At 41.1% G+C, this 18,612-nt stretch overlaps 1 protein-coding gene across 2 annotated transcripts in view; it reads left to right on the top strand.

Annotated features, from left to right (window-relative positions):
- CACNG2 (calcium voltage-gated channel auxiliary subunit gamma 2) overlaps positions 1-16,601 on the top strand; it is a 174,213-nt gene extending 157,612 nt beyond the window's left edge. Inside the window, exons 3-4 of one of the 2 annotated variants that reach the window (XM_089528102.1) lie at positions 6,508-6,648; positions 16,015-16,601. In XM_089528102.1, coding sequence (XP_089384228.1) covers positions 6,508-6,648; positions 16,015-16,550 — 677 coding nt within the window. In that variant the 3' untranslated portion in view covers positions 16,551-16,601. The remainder of the gene's footprint in view (positions 1-6,507; positions 6,649-16,014) is intronic. The other variant, XM_089528103.1, reaches the window with a different exon arrangement.
- Positions 16,602-18,612: the final 2,011 nt, after the last annotated feature.

Raw genomic sequence — 18,612 nt, 5'->3', positions numbered from 1 at the left:
AACGTTCATTCCCTTGAGGATGAGCGCACTGGAGATGGCAAAATGGGGGAGGCAAGTTAAACAGCACCTCTTAGTCTGTGTATGTGTGTGTTTTGAAACATTCTGGAGTCACGGGTTCCATCTCATGCCTTTTCTGGTTCTCTTGAACACATTTCCTCCATATTGTTTTTCTAATAATTAAAACAAGAATAAACATACTTATGATAAAGTGTATTTCACTGCAAAAGAGACTTTCTGACTGCAAAATGTCAATGACATTCAACTAATTTGTGAATGGTGCTAGTCCTCCACTGTGTCTCCTCCGGTACTTCTCCTGTCCAGTATATCTCCTGCTCGTGGGGGCAGCTGGTGGGGAATGCACCACATTTGGGACACCAGCACTTTTGATGATCAGAAGAGAAAAGTGCAATGCATATTGATGTAGAAGAACCTCAAAGACAAACCATACTTTTGTAATAAAAAAAACCCTGAGGTACAAACAAAAGAGAGAGAAGAATCTGAAGTATTAAGGCAAAGATCAGTTATACATCTTAAAGTGAACTTTAAAAACAATTACATAGCTATGATATTAAAACAAAACATTGAATTAAAAAAGATTTTAAAGATTTTAAAAACATAGCAAGAAGTGAAAATAAGTACCAACATTTTCCATCCAAAAACTATGGTCTTTCTAGCTTCATCTGGGGACTTAGGCATTGGGGGAGAAGCTCCTATATTCTCTGACTGGATTTCAAAAGTGTACAACTAGGATTAACATGATAAGGATTCAAACGGCTGCCCAATTACATGTAGGAGCATGCCATTTTATCCTCATTTACCTAAACGTAATTCCAATTGACATTGATTAGATACATGGTGGACAACATTCTAATGCCCTACCTTCTTTGCACTACTACTCTGTACTGGCACATGTATTTAGCTCATATCATCATGGTGTTAACATTTTATTATTATTACTCAGATTTTGGAGGACCAGTCCAGCTGTTATTTGCTGGACTGGGCCTCCAAAAAATCTCAAAGGATAATAAAAACAAGCTTGATTTCAAGAGCCTTCCCTATGGTGGGAAAATAGTGTTATAACAATGGTCATGGCTTTGGATTGTACAGTGAATATAGGATAATGCTAGCAGTAGCTAATAGTCATAATGGTTGTGGGTGCATCTGTATAGCAGTTATTGAGGAGCACATGTAGGAGCATACCATCAACATTATGTCCTCACATGAGCTTGCCATGGGGTTAGACACTGTGAGAACAGAATTCTGAACTAGATGCACCTTTAGTCTGGTCTATCAGGGCTATCCTTTTAGAAGGTTTTGCAAATACCTTTAATGTATTTGTGCGTTGATGGGGGACCAATAAGATCCAGTGTTGGGTTTGGACCAGGAAGCTATGGATTCAGCTACAAAGCTTTAAGGTGGCCCCAGCATTTCTTTATTTCTAATCTGTGAGAATATAATGCAGGAAGTGGTAATGTGTGCCACTTAGAGAAAGAAGGAGATCCAGATATGATAAATACATGCATGCTCATGGTGTTGTCTGTTCATCACACACATAACTGCATAGTCAAAGGAGTGCTGATGGTGACTCCTTTTGGTGACAGGTTTTTGATTGTTTAATCCCCCTCTTGGTGATGAATTAGTTTATTTGTCTATTTATATATTGGTTTTCAGACTTTATCCTAAAGGTATCAGGAACGAGAGCAAAAAAATGATCATATAATACAAAATAGTATCACAAAATAAATTAATATGTAGCAAAATATAATGGGGGCAGATACATCCTCTAAAATGCCTGGGCAGACTAATGTCCTCAGTTTACACCACAAAGCCAGCCAAGTTGATGTCAATCATCCTTCTCTAGAAAAGGTATTGCATAAATGGGCAAGGAGAGAGATGAAAAGCAACTTGCTAGAACTCATAAGCCTGAAGTTTGGGTGCATCTCTATGTCTTTAGCATTGCACAGATGACTTGCATACCTTGTTCTGGAAAGACCCCAGGAAAGCAGTAATTTCCTTGGTTACCATATTTCTGATAGGGTTGTGTCATCTCTTGGGAGCATACTGGGTCAGGTTCAAGAAGGTCTTGCTTGGTCCATACCACAAGGTCTTGTCTAAGGAAGCAAGTCCTCCACAAGTCTGAGTAGAAGAGAAAGTGTTCAGCACCCTGGAGAGATTTCTGTAGAACCTGCTCAGCTGGACAAGAAAGGGGCGGTTATTCCCAGCAAGGAACTTCTAACAATTGAGAGATTAAGTAGGATGATCAGCTCAGAACCTTCAGAAATTCTACATCTGCAGATTACTAGCAAAACCTTCAGAAGCCCCATGCTTGTTTGCATATTTTCTTCTGAACCAAAGGCCAAAACCTTGCACTGTCAATGTAACTACAGCAACAGAGTTCTGTTGTCATAGTTATGCCAGCCCCCAAATCCTATCTTTGTGACTGGCAACACCCCAGCCAAAGTGTTTCTGAGATACTGCAGATCAGGGGTGTTTGGAGATGATATTTGTAGTGCTCTCCCAGTTGTGGGGTACATCAAGAACAAGCAGGTAGAGAGATGCCTCAGGGTCCTGCAATAACTGCTTGTCTCGGTACATCTCATAGCCAGAACAGCACTGCAAACATCATTCCCTAGCACTCCAGTTTGCAACACCTTGGAAACGTTTCAGTCTGCATGCTCCCAGGTTGCAATGGTAGGATTTGGGAGTCATGTTTGGTCATTCATGGCCATAAATATGAATCCCTAGCAGTTACAAGATGGCAGATCCAGCTTACAATGTCACAACTGCTGAGCAGAATGCCAGGCATATTCTTCTGACCCTCCCTTGCTGAAGTACAAAATATTTTGGGATGATGTGGTCTCAAATGGATAGGACCTATTGGTTTTACAGAAAATGTACTCCTGGTGGAGGGTAAAAATGCTAAAGCTTTGTTTCCTTGAAACAGATTGACACGGTTGCTTATGTTTTGGATTCTCTATGTAGGAGCAGTTATGGGAAATGTCAGGATGAGTGCATGCACTCCAAAAATTACTACTAGAAACAAAACCTACAAAATGAGCTTAGAATGCATGGATAGGCTTGCTTTTGCATGATGTGTTGGGAATAAAAATATTTTCCCAGCCAGTCAAAACTGGCTAGAAAAGACCCTGCATTGCTGCCACAAAACTCTGTTGTTTTTTAATTTGTTTTAATAAGCAATATATGGAAAGGGAAAAAAGCTAACTGGGATGCACACACCCATGGTCTCAAAAAAGATCCCTCAGTATGTAGGGCATCGTCCTCAGATGGTGAATATCTCCTGGCATTTGCTGACATCCCCCACTGTTAAATCTCATTAGTGCTTTCCAGAAGTCATTAGCGTAGCGTAGCACCATCTCTGAAACATGGCCAGAAATCTGGGAAAGGCAAGAGATATTTGTCTTGTCAGTCTAATACAGCTTTGAAATCCTTTGAACCAAAACTTAGAGAACTTACATTTTCAAGATGTGCTCTGGATGTGTACATGATAGCTTCTTTCTTTTCCACATAGCTGTGTGTCAGCAACATTCTGTTCATGTACGGAAGTAGTAATAGCATGTAAAAAAACCTTCCCATGTTTTGTTTGTGGTTTTGTGCATTTACAAAAAAAAAATTATGCCTTCTTGAGCAAAACAACATAACACCTAGCCAAATCAGGTGGAAAACAGAATGGCTTGGTGTGTGATCATCTTCTGTACTTGATAAAGCAAACTGAAAAAGCCAAAGGGAAGGGAAGGAAGGGCACAAAAGCTGGAGCTTACTCAGTATGGAACAGGGACAATGACAGCACTATTGGGTGCTTGTTTTCATGTATACCTTGTATCCTGTTCAGTCTAACATTTACCATCTCTTAGACAGACAAATGTGTGTATGCGTGCATGGACGTGCACACACAAACACACTTACAAAGTGGTGAAATTTGATTCAAAGGTTGTAGGAAATGTTGTTGTCACACAATTTTCCTGAAGTTCCCAGCCAATTTTGAGCTACACCTTAACTAAGGGACCAGTGGGGGCTGGAGGGGGGGTAATGTTATTTGCACCTCCTAAGAACAACTGCATTGTTTAACATTTTTGAAAAAAGTCCATAAACCTCTTGATACTTCAGGTTTTGCTTTGCTTCAGATTTGGAATTGGGGGGTTGTGTTTATTGGAGTTCATGCAGCTCATGGGACATAAAAAGTCTCCAAGGATATAAAATGGTCCTAGACCCACCAAAGTTCCCTACTGTTATTGGAAATAGTTTTTTGTGGGTTTTTGGGCTATGAGCGGCCTCATAGCCCAAAAACCCACAAAAAACTAAGGATGGAGGCCGTGAAAGCATTCGACTTCATATGTTATAGGAGAGCTTCACCCAGAGTAGGTAAGGGGAGATTTTTAAACAAATAAATGTTCCCTTGATGGAGAACTGACACAACTCACAGTACACAGGTCTTGCTGTAGATTTTCTTTACATTTGCTTCATCCACTGGTCTCTGCATTAGAGGGTTGCACTGCAATTCTCTTCACTTGCCAACTGACTCATACAGACACAATGTCTGGCATCATATATACCAGTTCAGGACTTTCATGATGGAGCAGGGATGGGCATCTCTGGCCTTCCAGATGCTGGGCTGAAGTTCCCATCAGTCCTAGTCAGACTAGCTAATAGTGAGCGATCATGGAAGTTGCAATCCAGCAACACCTGGAGGTCAACAAACTGCCCATCCCTATGGTAGGGGCTATAGTTCAACTAGTGTTTAAATTGCTGGGCAGCATCCATGAAGGATTATTACATATCTTTCTGGGAGACCTATACGATTTTGTTAGTAAAGCAATGTTTGTCCATTCCTGAGCATATTTGTACTGTCAGGGGTCAAACTCCTGATGCAGGCACTGGTCACAATCCAGTTCCTATCAGATACAATTAGTCATGCATTACTGGTCTTACAGGAGGATTCACATTTTCATCCATAGCAAAAAGCTGCATCTAGTTAATTGTTTGAGTCCAGAATAATATCATAGTTCAGGTGCCAAGATGCTTACTGATACCTCTTTATACTGTTGGCATATCAGTCTGCTACCATACCCACATCTCCCTTACTAAACTGGGGCAGTGGCTTAACTTGATTCATCTGTGAAGTTTTCCATTACATACATGAGACCAAACATGATAGTTTAGTTTACGACCTTATCATCTTCCAGGAAAGAATGCTCCTGCTGCTATTTCCTTCTATATTCCTAATAACTGGTGGAAATAAAGGACGCAGGAAGACAGAAGGTTAGAAAGGTCTTGCAGTAATATTGTGAGAACAAAGCAGAAGTAACTAAAGTTTTGTGGTTTAAGTATTTCATAGGGATTCTTGTTTCTTTCTTTCTTTTTCTTTTTTTTTTTTTTTTTTTTTTTGAATGGACCATACTTTAAAGGATATACAATAAATTGGTTCATTTTATCACACCTATTCTATTTTTCAAACAATAAAAGTGGTTAGAGAATGGTGAATTAATACATTTTACCTATTTTTGTGTACTGGTCATTCTACACTGCATTAATGCTTTTGGGGATTAAACATTTTAGATGGCTTTTGTACATACTTGCAACAACAACAAAGAATAACCTTGATGTTTCCCAAAGCACTTATGTAAAACATGGATTCATGTATATCTGGATACATGGCCCATATGCCACATGTCTCAAACTGAAACACACTGTGAGAGGGTGGGATGTGTGTGGGTTTGCATGCGCGCACACTAGTGTGTGTGTACATGTCTGTTTAATATCTGCATGCTACTGCCATCTGCTGGCTAGATTATATGAGGATGGGATGGATGAGATTGAGCACATAGGACTCTGCCTTCATTTATGTGCAATGCATATATGTTTTCCTCAATTGTATGTCTGCATGCATGTAAGGATTGTTCTTCTGACTTCCTTAGAAAAGTCCTCCACATCCACTTCAGCAAAATGTCTGTGTGGTTTCTTTTTTAATTTCCCCCACAATGTCTCCACTTGATTGTAGCTGTTGCCTATATGCTGAATATCACACTGCACTGACAATAGTTTTCTGGCCTTTCGATTTCACTGTCTGTTTGTGCAGAGGGATATGCCTTTGGGTTTTCTGGTTGCATAAAGCACCCTGGTAAGCCTCTGCCCACAACCAGATGCCCTTTGACTGCTCTTCCTCACCCTAAGTGCACTGCTGGTTTCTAATAAACAAGATGTTAATAGTTCATTTGTAATAGCTCTCTTCTTCTGTTGATGCTCTCTTTCTCTTTCCTCCTTCTGTCTCCTCATCACCGGCCTTTCAATTCCTGTGCTTCTTTGCTCTGTCTTTTTTGTTCATCTTCACTGCAACCCTCGCCCTCCCTTCTGTTTCTTCCTGCTCCACTTTTCTCCCATCTGTTTCTCTTCCCTTCCCCTTGGCTCATACACATGCCATCACTCCTCCCTTTCCTCTCCTCCCATCCCAATGCCCCTTCCAACCCTACCCCACCTCTTCTTTGCTTACAGGGGCTGTAAGGGCCTCTAGTATTTTCCCGATCCTGAGTGTGATTCTGCTTTTCATGGGTGGACTCTGCATTGCAGCCAGCGAGTTCTACAAAACCCGACATAACATCATCCTTAGTGCCGGCATCTTCTTCGTGTCTGCAGGTAAAGGAGGGACAAGCGGGCTGCCCATCTGTGAGGTAAAAGAATGGGGGAGAACAAGTGACAGAGGGAGGGACCCCATGTGTTGGAAGCAACAGGATAGGTCAAAGGGTTAAAGAAGAGGTAATAAACATTTGTGCAGTTACAGTGACAGCTACTTATTTCTGAATCTAAATTAATTTAAACAGTCTTTAAACCATAGAGACGGGAGGAGAGAACTCACAGTTATTGTTCATGCTGGGAGGTTATAACCTGTTTTAGGTGAGAGTCAACCCAGGAGCCTTTTCACACAACACAATTAAACCACTATCATTCCACTGTAACTACTATGGCAACATAGTATGGAATCCAAGGATTTACACTTTAAGAAGGAATATTTAGAATTCATAGCAGCCAGAGGGCTCTAGTGATTCCCCCATATAATAGATTTCAGGATGCCATAGTATCCAGCCACCGTAGTTAAAGTGAAATCATCATGTTATGATTGTATAGTGTGAAAAGACCCCAGATATGACAGTGGAACTACCTTGTTTCGGCTCAGTTTTGCTCCCATTGTGTAGAAGAAACTCATTTTTTAAAGCAAAAAAAGGCCAACTTAGCCTGCGCCTAGAGTTTACCTTCCTGTAGCCTTGCTTTTTTTTTTCCAGCTGAGCTCACTTGTAGCATTGGCGCTACCAACTGAGGATCAGAGTGAGATCATTGCTTCAGGCAGTAGGTGCTGGGATGCATGGAAATGGTGACAAAGTGCAAGATGGAACTGTGTGTACCACATATGGCCTGCCCTGTGCCCCCTTTGCTAGCTTAGCTGCCTTCAGCTGCAGTGAAGATTTCTGTTCTTTTGCCAGTGCTAAGGGAACATTCAGCTGCCAATCTGGTTTGATTCTGCATGTGGAATGGAGGGAGGCAGAGAGTGCCATCTGGTCCTTTACCTCAGACAACAAAAGGTCTATGGTGGGACAGGCTGTTGGTTGTGCCATGATATCTAATACAAGGAAAGATGGTACATAAATGCTTTAAAATAAATATATGCACCACAGCCATGCCTGTGTCTCCTTCACTCTAAAAAATTGAGTCCCAAGTGCTAGGGGAAAGATGAGATAAAAATAAATAGAATTGTCATCATTATCATTGTTGTCATCTCCCAGTTATGCCCTCACTTTAGACAGGATACGGATTCACAAAAACAGAACATGGGAAGTTAGTTTTTAAAGTAAATTGTTGCATCTCCAATCTCCCCCCCACCACCACCATCCCACCCCAGTTTGTTAGTGTTCTAGTTTGACACTTTTAAAAGTATATCTTTATTTTCCCATTTCTCAAAACCACCAAAAAAAATATTGCTACTTTTGTAAACTTGTTTTTGAAAATATTTTGAGTTCTATAAACCACTGATATATGGTATACAATGCACTCTCCTCCTGTCTACCTCATCACCGCAACACCTACAATAGACCATGACACAGTAGCATGAGATACAGTGCAAGCCAGCACGTGAACCATGTGATATTCCCCTCTAGTATTTACTGAGGCCACCTGCCATACTGAGAAAGTAACTAAAAATATATACATTACTAAGGGAGTGAAGCTATCCCATGTTAAGTTATAATTGTAAGGTACTGTGGTTATACCTTTATTTCTTGTGGGAAGGAATTAATTCCATACTCTGCACCCAGACTTAAGATCTTCTTCTGCCATGTATAGTTTTGGTCCTGGTAGTTCAAAACCTCAGAAGTTGCAAAGTAAGTGCAACTATTCATCTGTGAAATCAGGAAGATTACCCCAAGGATGATGGTTTCCAATAGGCTTTACCAAATGTTGAAAGTAGACAATAAACTCATAGCTTGGTCTTCCCACTGCCTTCATTGCACATTTCATGTGTAGAGAAATCTAGCACATAGCCACTGCTTGGTTGGCTGCATAGAAAGGATGGGAAAGAACCATCTCACTTATTATTATCTCCTTCCTAGACTGTGTATTTAGAAGATAATGGCCAGAAATTGGAAAAGTTTTTTTTTTTTTTTTTGGTAGCACAAATCCCAGAATGCCCCAGCTGGCACAGCCAGCTGGTAAATTCTGGGATGGGTGGTGACTGTACTACCTGGGGTATTCTGGGAGCTGTCCAAAAAATAACTTTTCCAAGCTGTACAGTGGGCCATATAGACAGGAGCAAAAGATGATGGTGCTTTATCTTGAGCACAGCAGAGAAATAGTGTTGTTGCTTCTTATCATCTTTCTTTTGCCATGGATTTGCTTAAATTTATCACCAGCAGTTTTAAAAAAGAGAGAGTTCAAAACTCCAACAGCTTTTTATTATTTATGCACTGCCTGCAAGGCAGAAGAATAAAAAGAATGAGTTCAGAAGAATGAACAAGACTTGTTTTGTATCTCAAGTCTAGTTATCACTGAAGGCCTAGGCCTGTGCCTAGACTGTATCACTTAGACTTGAAAGTGGAGGTTGATATCACTGAATGCTCCTAAACTGCCTCTGTGCAGTACATCTGATTAGAAGAAGAAGATCTCCAACATAGTCTTCACTCTGATCCTAGCTTTCTAGATTCGGTTATTATTGCTTGCCTAATATAGCCTTCACCCTGATATGCTAGCTTTCTAGATTCAGTCATTATTGCTTGCCTGTTTGCATAGAGAAATATCTGATTGTGTGAATCTACAATTGCACTTAGAAGTGGCATAGCCTAAGCACTGACTTTCCACTAGACATTGGGGAGGAAAACAGACAGAGGGCAGCATTCACCAATCTGGGTCCTTACAGTTTTGTGTGGACTACAAATACTTTCACTCCCTCCAACACAACTACTAGTCACACCGACTTGGAATGGCGAGGAACATATTTGGAGGGAGCTAGGTTGTGAATAGGGGCCTAAATGCCTTAAAAGCACCAGATCATGTCTGATCTTGGAAGCAAAGCAGAGTCAACCTTGGAACCACCAACAAATACCAGGTGCTGTAGGCTATATTTCAGAGGATGGAACTGAAGGAACCACCTCTGAATATTCCTTGCCTAAGAAAACCCTATGAAATTCATGGGTTTGCCATAAGTCCACAGGTGACTTGAAAGCACACACACACACACACCAGTTACAAAAAGCTAACCTAGAATTTCAGTAAATATGAAAGTTGTGCAGGAACCTTTCAACTCTCTTCTAGAAATTCTGCAGCATCTATGGAGACTTGGCTGATTATAATGGCCTGTCCCATAATCTATGGATGTTACCTCTACTTTGTATTTGTGTCATCTATATTTGCATCCACTGATGATTGTGGATTACATGTCATTGTAAGGTGCTGAACATATCTTTTGAGTTCAGAAACTTGGATAGCTACCTTAAAGATTGAAGCAGATTCAGTGCCCCATCAGCAATGGAGTCCTAGTCCAAATACCACTACACCAAACTTCAGCACTTTGAATAGCCCTTTTAAACTTCAGGACAAAGCCCGGCATGGATCCATTGGTCCCCTAAAGCTGGAGCTGCCCACCACCCCTTTTGCCATGCTGGAAGGTCAAACTCCCAGTATATATGCCAACCTTAGTGAATCTCAGAACCTCATAATAAGTGATTGTAAGAGCCAAAGTTGCCTGCTCAAGCTTTCCATTCTATCAAAAGGAAAGAAGCAAACATGGGTAATCAATATAGGCCTAAGGTTAGGACATTATATTTTTTAAAATATTGATTTCTCATTGTTATGGCTTTTTACAGTGACCTTGACAGGAAACCCAATTTTTAAATCAAAAAGGGGCCAGCTTTGTCTGTGCCCACAGTTTACCTCCCTGTAGTCTTGCTTTTCTCCTAGTTGAGCTCACTTGTGGCACTGGAGTTCTAACTGAGGATCAGAAGTGTTTGGAGAAGGGGCAGAGCCAGACCTACCATTAGAGATAGTTGTCCCAGGCAGCAGGTACTGGGATTAGTAATAATTATATTTTAGATTATTTGTAAATCTTAATGCACTTTTTAAAACTGCAAAAATGGCCAAAAGCACAACTCTCCAAATGCAACATTTTAGGAATAATTGTAAATGTTTCTTGTTACCCAAAAATTTACATTGTTGTTGTTGTTATCTTGTGCCTTCAAGTCAATTCTGACTTATGGCAACCCTAAACTGAACTCCAATGCCACAAGTGAGCTCAACTAGGATAAAAGCAAGACTACAGGGAGGTAAGTTATCGTGGGGTTTTCTTGGCAAGATTTGTTCAGAGGACATTTGCCATTTCCTTCCCCTTGTGCAAGGTCACCCAGTGAGTTTCATGGGAGTCTAACCTTGATCTCTAGAACTATAGTCCAACACTTAAACCACTATGTTATGCTGGCTCCTAAAATTTATATTATTAGTTGTTATTTTTTTAAAAAAATGTTATCACCTACTTACCAATAATAATAATAATAATAATAATAATAATACCACCAAGAAGAGCCATTACAACAACACAAATTAGAGATACCATCATTAATTATAACATGGCCCAAGTATAATACAGTCCATGGTAACTTCTGAACCTAGGGACCCTTTCACATTACACAGTTATAGCACTAAGATTCCACTTTAATTTCCATGGCTGCATCCTATAGTAAAGCACTAGAACTCCCTGGCTGAGAATTCTAAATGTGCCTTCCTAAACAGCAAATTCCAGGATTTCATATGATGTGGTCATCAAAGTTAAAGTGGAACCATAATGCTATAATTGTGCAATGTGGGAGGGCCTCAGATCACTCGGACATTGTGGGTAAGTTATGACCTCATTAATGGCACACTCATTTTCCTAGAATAAAGCTCAGAGAGTGATATTCTCATCAAATTGCTTCCCAAGGTCAAGTCTGTTGCTTCTTCTCTAGGGTGTTTTAAGATGTATCTAGAGGAAAACAGCTACTGAAGATATATCCCAACAAACCCTTTTGGCTTAGATGGCAGTTAGATCTGGAGCAGAAACAGAATGGGAAAGGGCACTGTATTCCATCTTGTGTACCCTTCTGTATCCTCTCAGAAATATTAATATCCAAATCATATCATTTAGGAATGTTTGTGGCTGTCACTTTGTGTCCATCAGTAAGAGGCTCAGACCAATGGCTATGTTTATATGTCCACCACCTGCAGCACAACCAGAATTCACATCATCTCACCACTTCTGCTGTCGCACTGGCTTCTCACACATGTTCATTTCAGCACTATGACAATCTGTTAGACGGTGACAATGCCCATCACCTAGGGAGGAAACATACATCGACAAAACGGCTCTACAGAATTAGGAGAACCATCATATTACCATATCTTAACTATTAAGAGTTATGAACAATGGACATAATTACATTAAAGGCAGCTCTACAACACTTTGTGGAACAGATACTAGTGCTTTGTCATGCATTGTGATTGCAATGACTGGTATACCTTGAAATAGAAATAGCAATAGCAAGTACATTTCTATACCACTTATCACTGCACTTAAGCACTCCCTAAGCAGTTTACAAAGTGTAAGCTAATTGCTCCCTGGGTACTCATTTTAGTGACCTTGGAAGGATGCAAGCCTGAGTCGAGCTTGAGCCCTTTCACTGGTATTGAACTCGCAACCTTATGGTTTTGAGTGAGTGGCTGCACTGTGCCACCAGGGCTCTTGAAATGTTTGTCAGCAGTTAAACCTGCTGCACTGAATCAAAAAGGAGGGTATTTGTATTATGCAAAAAATCTATAGATCTTCAAACTCCACTGCTTTCCAACAAAAAAATTATCTATTTTTACATTTAGGTTCTGCAGAACTTACACCTAGATACCACTGCTTCCTAAGTAGTGGGAGAAGAAGGCTGAAGCATTAATATTGTAGGACCTTTGGAATCAAGAGGGTAGCAAGTGGGAGTTATTAGTCAAAATATGCTTTTGGAGCAAATATACAGCCTTAGATTGGAGAAGAGTCAAATTTGTGCATGAGGTGAAGTCACATACCCAGGTTTTGTTCCTGCTCCTGTGCTTTTATTGAACATTTGAACAAGTAGTGAACATTTCAGCACAATTCCTCCTCCACAAAAAAATGACTTCCTATAAATGTGCTGGACTACAATGCCATCAGCCCTAGACAACAAAGGGTTACTCGGTGAAGTTGAACAAAACTGTGTATAAAACATCTGGACAGTGTGATACTGGGGAAGGTTGCTCCAGCAGAGTACTGCAATATAAACTGGTTGGTTGACAGGCCTTATATTATGCTAGTTGTGTTATAAATTAAAAACAAAACAAAACCAGATTTTAAAAAAAAAAAAACCTGAGACCTAAAGAAGAACTAATATGGGGAAGAGGTTAGAGTGGCTAACTTAGATTATGTAATTATTATTATTAGTATTAGTATTAGTATTAGTATTAGTATCCCGCCTCTCCCTGTATTGGATTGAGGAGGGTAACAACAAACAAGAGAACAATAAAAATGCTACACAACAACCCTCAAGTAAAAACATAGCAAAACATCCTAAAACTCCCTCCCACCCTAGAATAGAGTTAAAACAGCAATTCCCAATAAAATGCTCCCATTAAAATCAATAAAATCAATCGCGATCACAGTCCAGTGGGAACAGCTATGCCATTGGAGAGTGAACATTCCAAGGAGGTCAGTTTGGGAATGCCTGCTGGAAGAGATCCATTTTTATTGCCTTCTTAAAGGCCTCCAAAGATGCTATATGGCGGATCTCCTCCATCAGGTCATTCCAAATTTTTGGAGCGGCAACAGAAAACGTCCTCTGAGAAGTCGTTACCAGTCTGGTTTTCTTAGACTGCAAGAGATTCTTCCCAGAGGACCTGAGAGTGCAGGAAGGATTGTATGGGAGGAGGTGTTCCCTCAGGTAAGCTGGACCCAAGCCATGTAGGGCTTTATGTAAATTTGTTTTGAATCCCTATTCAGCCATAAACCTAACCGAGTGATACTAAGAAGGCCCCTGCCTCAGTCTAAGGCTTAGGGTGCATCTGCACTGCAGAAATAATGCAACTTGGTGCCATTTTAAGTGCTGTAGCTGCATCCCATGGAATCCTGGGATTTATAGTTTTACATGGTTTTTATCCTTCTCTGACTAAGGGTGCTGCTGCCTCACAAAATTGCAAATCTCAGGATTCTGTAGGATGAAGCCATGGCAGTTAAAGTAGTGTCAAACTGCATTATTTCTACAGTGTAGATGTACCTTTAAGCTCTAGTAGCTAATGGCTCCCATATCAGTGGGACAATGAGTCTGCTCTGGCCTTTAGTCCATATTTTAGTCCAGACTTTAAGGATGCTATCCCTGATCCGGGCCTATTTGTGAGGAAGGGTTCAGCACCTTGGATAGTTCCTTAAAATTCAGGTTAATGCCAAAGCAGAAATCACTGTCAAACTGACATGGCAGTTACCTGCTCTCCATAGAGTCCGCTCTGCTTCAGAGGTTGTTGTCAGAATAAACAGAGGACATGTATGTTTCCCCTGAATTCTTTGGAGGCAGCGTGGAATGAAAATCTAATAGCCAGAAAGGAAAGGGTCAGAACAAAAGGAGTCAATAAAATGTCTTTTAAAATCTTGCATCTGAAAAAATGAGCCATCATCTGCAAAAAGTTGAGCGATAAAATAAATATTCTTCAAGTTGACATAGGGCTCTTCTGTTGTTTTTGTGCTTTAAATGGATTTGTGTGGTCATTTGATGTATGTGTGTATGTAGCAGATGTGCAGCTCATTTGGAAGGATAGGTTTTCTCACCAGCTAGCATGCCCATTGAGTTTGTGAGTTCTGCATGGAATGTGGTTGTGGGATGTTTATTAAAAAGAAAATAGGACGCACCAACAATTCAGCTACACTGTTCTCCTTAGCGCAGTCCTAGGACTCTGCAGATATTTCACTTATAGTAAAAAGAAGTGTCTGTTACTTTCTTCTCCCTCCACAATGTGCCCCAATTGTGCACAAGAAATCTTTCTTTCTTTACATTTATGTGGGAATCATGAGGCCTTACAGATGCTGAACTGCAGCTCCCAGCAGTCCTCATCACTGGCTAACTGGACTTGCTTTATACAGAAACAGAGACTAATACTGGGTTGGCTCTGGCTAAGGAAAACTCCAAAATGAAAAAAGGAGTTTCTCTCCATATTCTCCAGCAAGTTGCTCAGTAATTCATAAGCCCTCTGCCTTGTTTCCACTGTATGTACAATCAATCGACACCATAATTTTTCAAAGGTAAAAAAGACACCTTATCCATTTTCCCCCACCTTCTTGGAAGGGCCTGGCCACCAACCTGACCAACACACATTGAGACTGTATCCCCTTTCATGTATGATTATACAGTAGGCCCTCACCATCCGCTGGGGTTTGGTTCCAGGACCCCCCATGGATACCCAAATCTGTGGATGTTCAAGTCACATTAAATACAATGGCATAGTAAAATGATGTCCTTTATACAAAATAGCAAAATCAAGGCCAGCTTTTTGAAATTTATATCTTTTTGGAATATTTTCAAGCCATGGCTGGTTGAATCCATGGATAAAGAATCTGTGGATATGGAGGGCTAACTATACTCCACAACTTGGGAAAGTTATCTTTTGGACTACAGCTCCCAGCAACATGCTGGCTGGAGGATCCAGGAAGTGGCATCCCCAAAAGTAATTTCCCCAAGCTCTGAATGCATAAAAGGGGCCCACATTATGTATACCAGCCCCAACCCTACAGCAAGAACCTACTGGGCATGGCTGCTCATAAAGAGGTATCTCAGTGGAGTGCATAGACATATACAATGGGCCCCCAAATGTGCAGATTGGCTACGTGCACTCATGTGCAGGTGCCCCTTTGCAGATGGTCAACACAGGAGTGTATTTGTGCAATGTCAGGAACTGAGGCAGCACACAGAGGGGCTACTTCCTGTTAATCATAAGGGACTAAAATGAGTGACAAAAAAACTGTACCTCCAACCCACACATCAGATGGATTACACAAAAGCTACCATTGGTAACTGTGCTGTTCAGATGCTGTTTTTAAAACATGGTCATGTCATTTTGGGTCACTGGGGGGATAATTTTTCCCTAAAATCACCCAGCAGTCCCCCATGACATCAAGACTTCCTTGGTTAATACACATGGCTCCAAGGGGACAATCTCATCAGCATTCATAGAATCAAAGAACCATCAAGTTGGAAGGTACTACAAGGGTCTTTTAGTGCAACCCCATCATCACCACCATGCAGGAATACATAACTAAAAAATTCTCAAAAGATAGCCACCCAACCTTTGCTTAAGGACCTCAAAGAAGGGTTGTCCACCACCCTGTGAGGCAGACCATGCCACTCCCAAACAGCTATTGGTCAAGAAATGAGGTGGAATCTTTTTTCTTCTGATTCTAATGGTTTCTTCTCCCTTGCCCTTTGTCCTCAGGTCTGAGTAATATAATTGGCATCATTGTGTACATATCAGCCAATGCTGGAGACCCCTCGAAAAGTGACTCCAAGAAGAACAGTTACTCTTACGGCTGGTCCTTCTACTTCGGAGCCCTGTCCTTCATTATAGCTGAGATGGTGGGAGTGCTGGCCGTACACATGTTTATTGACCGGCACAAACAGCTGCGTGCCAGTGCTCATGCCACGGACTACCTCCAGTCCTCTGCCATCACCCGCATACCCAGCTACCGCTACCGCTATCAGAGACGCAGTCGCTCCAGTTCCCGTTCCACTGAGCCTTCACACTCCAGGGATGCCTCTCCTGTCGGGATCAAAGGGTTCAACACCCTCCCATCCACAGAGATCTCGATGTATACCCTGACCAGGGACCCCATGAAGGCTGCCACTACCCCCACCGCCACCTACAATTCAGACAGGGATAACAGCTTCCTCCAAGTTCACAACTGTATCCAAAAAGAAAACAAGGACTCTATCCACACTAACACAGCCAACCGCCGGACCACCCCTGTATGAAGCCGTCGAGAGGGGGCTGAAAATAGGGGGGAACAGGGAAGGTGGGTGTGGGACTTGGATGCAGAAGGGGAGGGAGCAGTGGGGGAGGGCGGCAGGGTGGGGAGAGGAGAAAGCAACCCTGGGGAAACCTTCCAAAAGCAAAAAACAAACAAACAAAAAGAAAAGAAACAAAAACATAAGTGAAACATCTGAAAAGAAACAAAATGCTGAAAAAAATGAAAAAGAGAAAAAAAACTTTCAAAAAAATCAAGAGAAATAAATTTAAAAATATTAAAAATAGAAAATAAATTTAAAAGAAAATGCATGATTTCCCATGTACCATTATTTTAACATTTAATAAAAACAGATTTAAAAAAGGAACCAAGAAATAACAAAAAAAATAATAATAATAATTTAAAAAAGAAAACCAAGTGGGATGAAGAGGAGGCAGCTCTTTGGATTTGGGGGTGGGGTACTTTTAAGTTTGGACTGTTTTTTGTTTGTTTTTTTAGTTTGTTTTCTTTCTGCTTTTAACCCACTGTGGACTTGCAGGTTCCTGAGGATCTCCAGGCAGTGGTAAAAATGCAAGGACATAGTGTCTCTGTAGATGCCTTTCTTCACACTTGTGTTGGGGCCTGCCTGAAATAACTTCCTGAAGCCCTTGGAGTGACTGGGGATTCAACACATTCTTGTTGGGTCCACAGGGCTTAACAGTAACCTTTCTATCCTTGAGGACTCGAAGGGTTAATGCTGATTTACTGATCTCTAGGTTTCAGAAAGTTCAGGCTGATCAACTCAGCTTCACAACCATGTGGCTATCCTGGGGTTAAACAGTGACATTGCAAAAAAAAAAAAAAAGCTTCATAAAAAAAAGTGGCAATTTTTTAATAAAAGAAAACTAACTATAAATAAATGTAAATATAATAAGTGGATTTACTTGCAAGAAAGCCAGATAGTATTTTTCTTTTCATCTTTTCTTTTTCCAGCTTGAAAACTGTGAAAACTAAATTCTTAGGGGTTGAGAGGCTTCTAAGGAGAAAATGGAAATCGAATCCATTCAGCAACAAACAACAGAAACTTTTAAAAAGACTCCTAGAACTTGGTCAGCTGTTTGGAGTGGGTTGTATTTCCCCCACAGGCCATGAGAACTTTGGGCTGGGGAAAAAGAGATCTCCTCCCAAGGAGAGATAGATGCTGCTAATGCTGGGTTCGGAATACTGAACAAGGACTAAACATGACACTGGAGACCTCTGCTACATTCCCTCTCGGGGTAGGCAAATGTGATGCTCCCTTGCCTTCCCTCCAAGGCTTAAAGAGAAGCAGACAGGCAGAATGGTTCCTACTTGCTGCTGACTTCCATTTGGTTTATGTTGCTACCTTTCCTGTTTCAAGGATAAGCCTTCTTGCCAGATTTAACTGTAGCATCCCTCCCATACTCACCAACCAAGACTTAGCTCCAATGACAAGTACATGGTATGAAACGTTATTTTCTAATTTCATTCTCTTGCCAGTCACCCAATGACTGTTGGCTCACCCTGCCTTACATAAAAGAGCCACCTGATCAGCACTTGGCTTGCCAAGATTAGCATGAATCTCTTCTGGACTTCAGTTTTTAAGAATGCAAAAGGAAGAATTTTGCTAGGTGCAGCTTTTCTCACTACCACAGCACGTGATGGGAAAAATTGCAACCACCCATATTCTTCTAAACTGTGTTGAAAGTCCAGGGAGCTAGGTTGTCCTTTATGAAATCTGGCAGGTCTACAACTTTCAAAAGAAAGAGAGAAAGGATAATCCTGGAGCTCAACCTCCTTAGGGATTCCAATTCAACATCATCCTCCCATCAAGGACATCCATGGCAGATAGAAAGGAGGACATAATTTATGGTGCCTCTGCCATAGGAGGTCTGCCTGAATGAGGTGAGGTGAGAGTCCTTGGAAGGGAACAAGATGGCAGTATAAATGCTCAAGGGAAGAGAGTCCCACAAATAATGTCTTCCCTGGTCCCCAAGTTTCCATCAACTGAGGACTCTCTGCTGTTGTTTGTGGTTGTAAAGAGTCACTGTATAATGCTATGGCAGGCCTAC

This window comes from Sceloporus occidentalis, unplaced genomic scaffold (assembly GCF_023333645.1).
Source record: "Sceloporus occidentalis isolate IW3139 unplaced genomic scaffold, rSceOcc1.0.p SCAF_5, whole genome shotgun sequence".
Lineage (NCBI taxonomy): Eukaryota > Metazoa > Chordata > Lepidosauria > Squamata > Phrynosomatidae > Sceloporus > Sceloporus occidentalis.
This window is presented reverse-complemented; position numbering and strand designations above follow the sequence as displayed.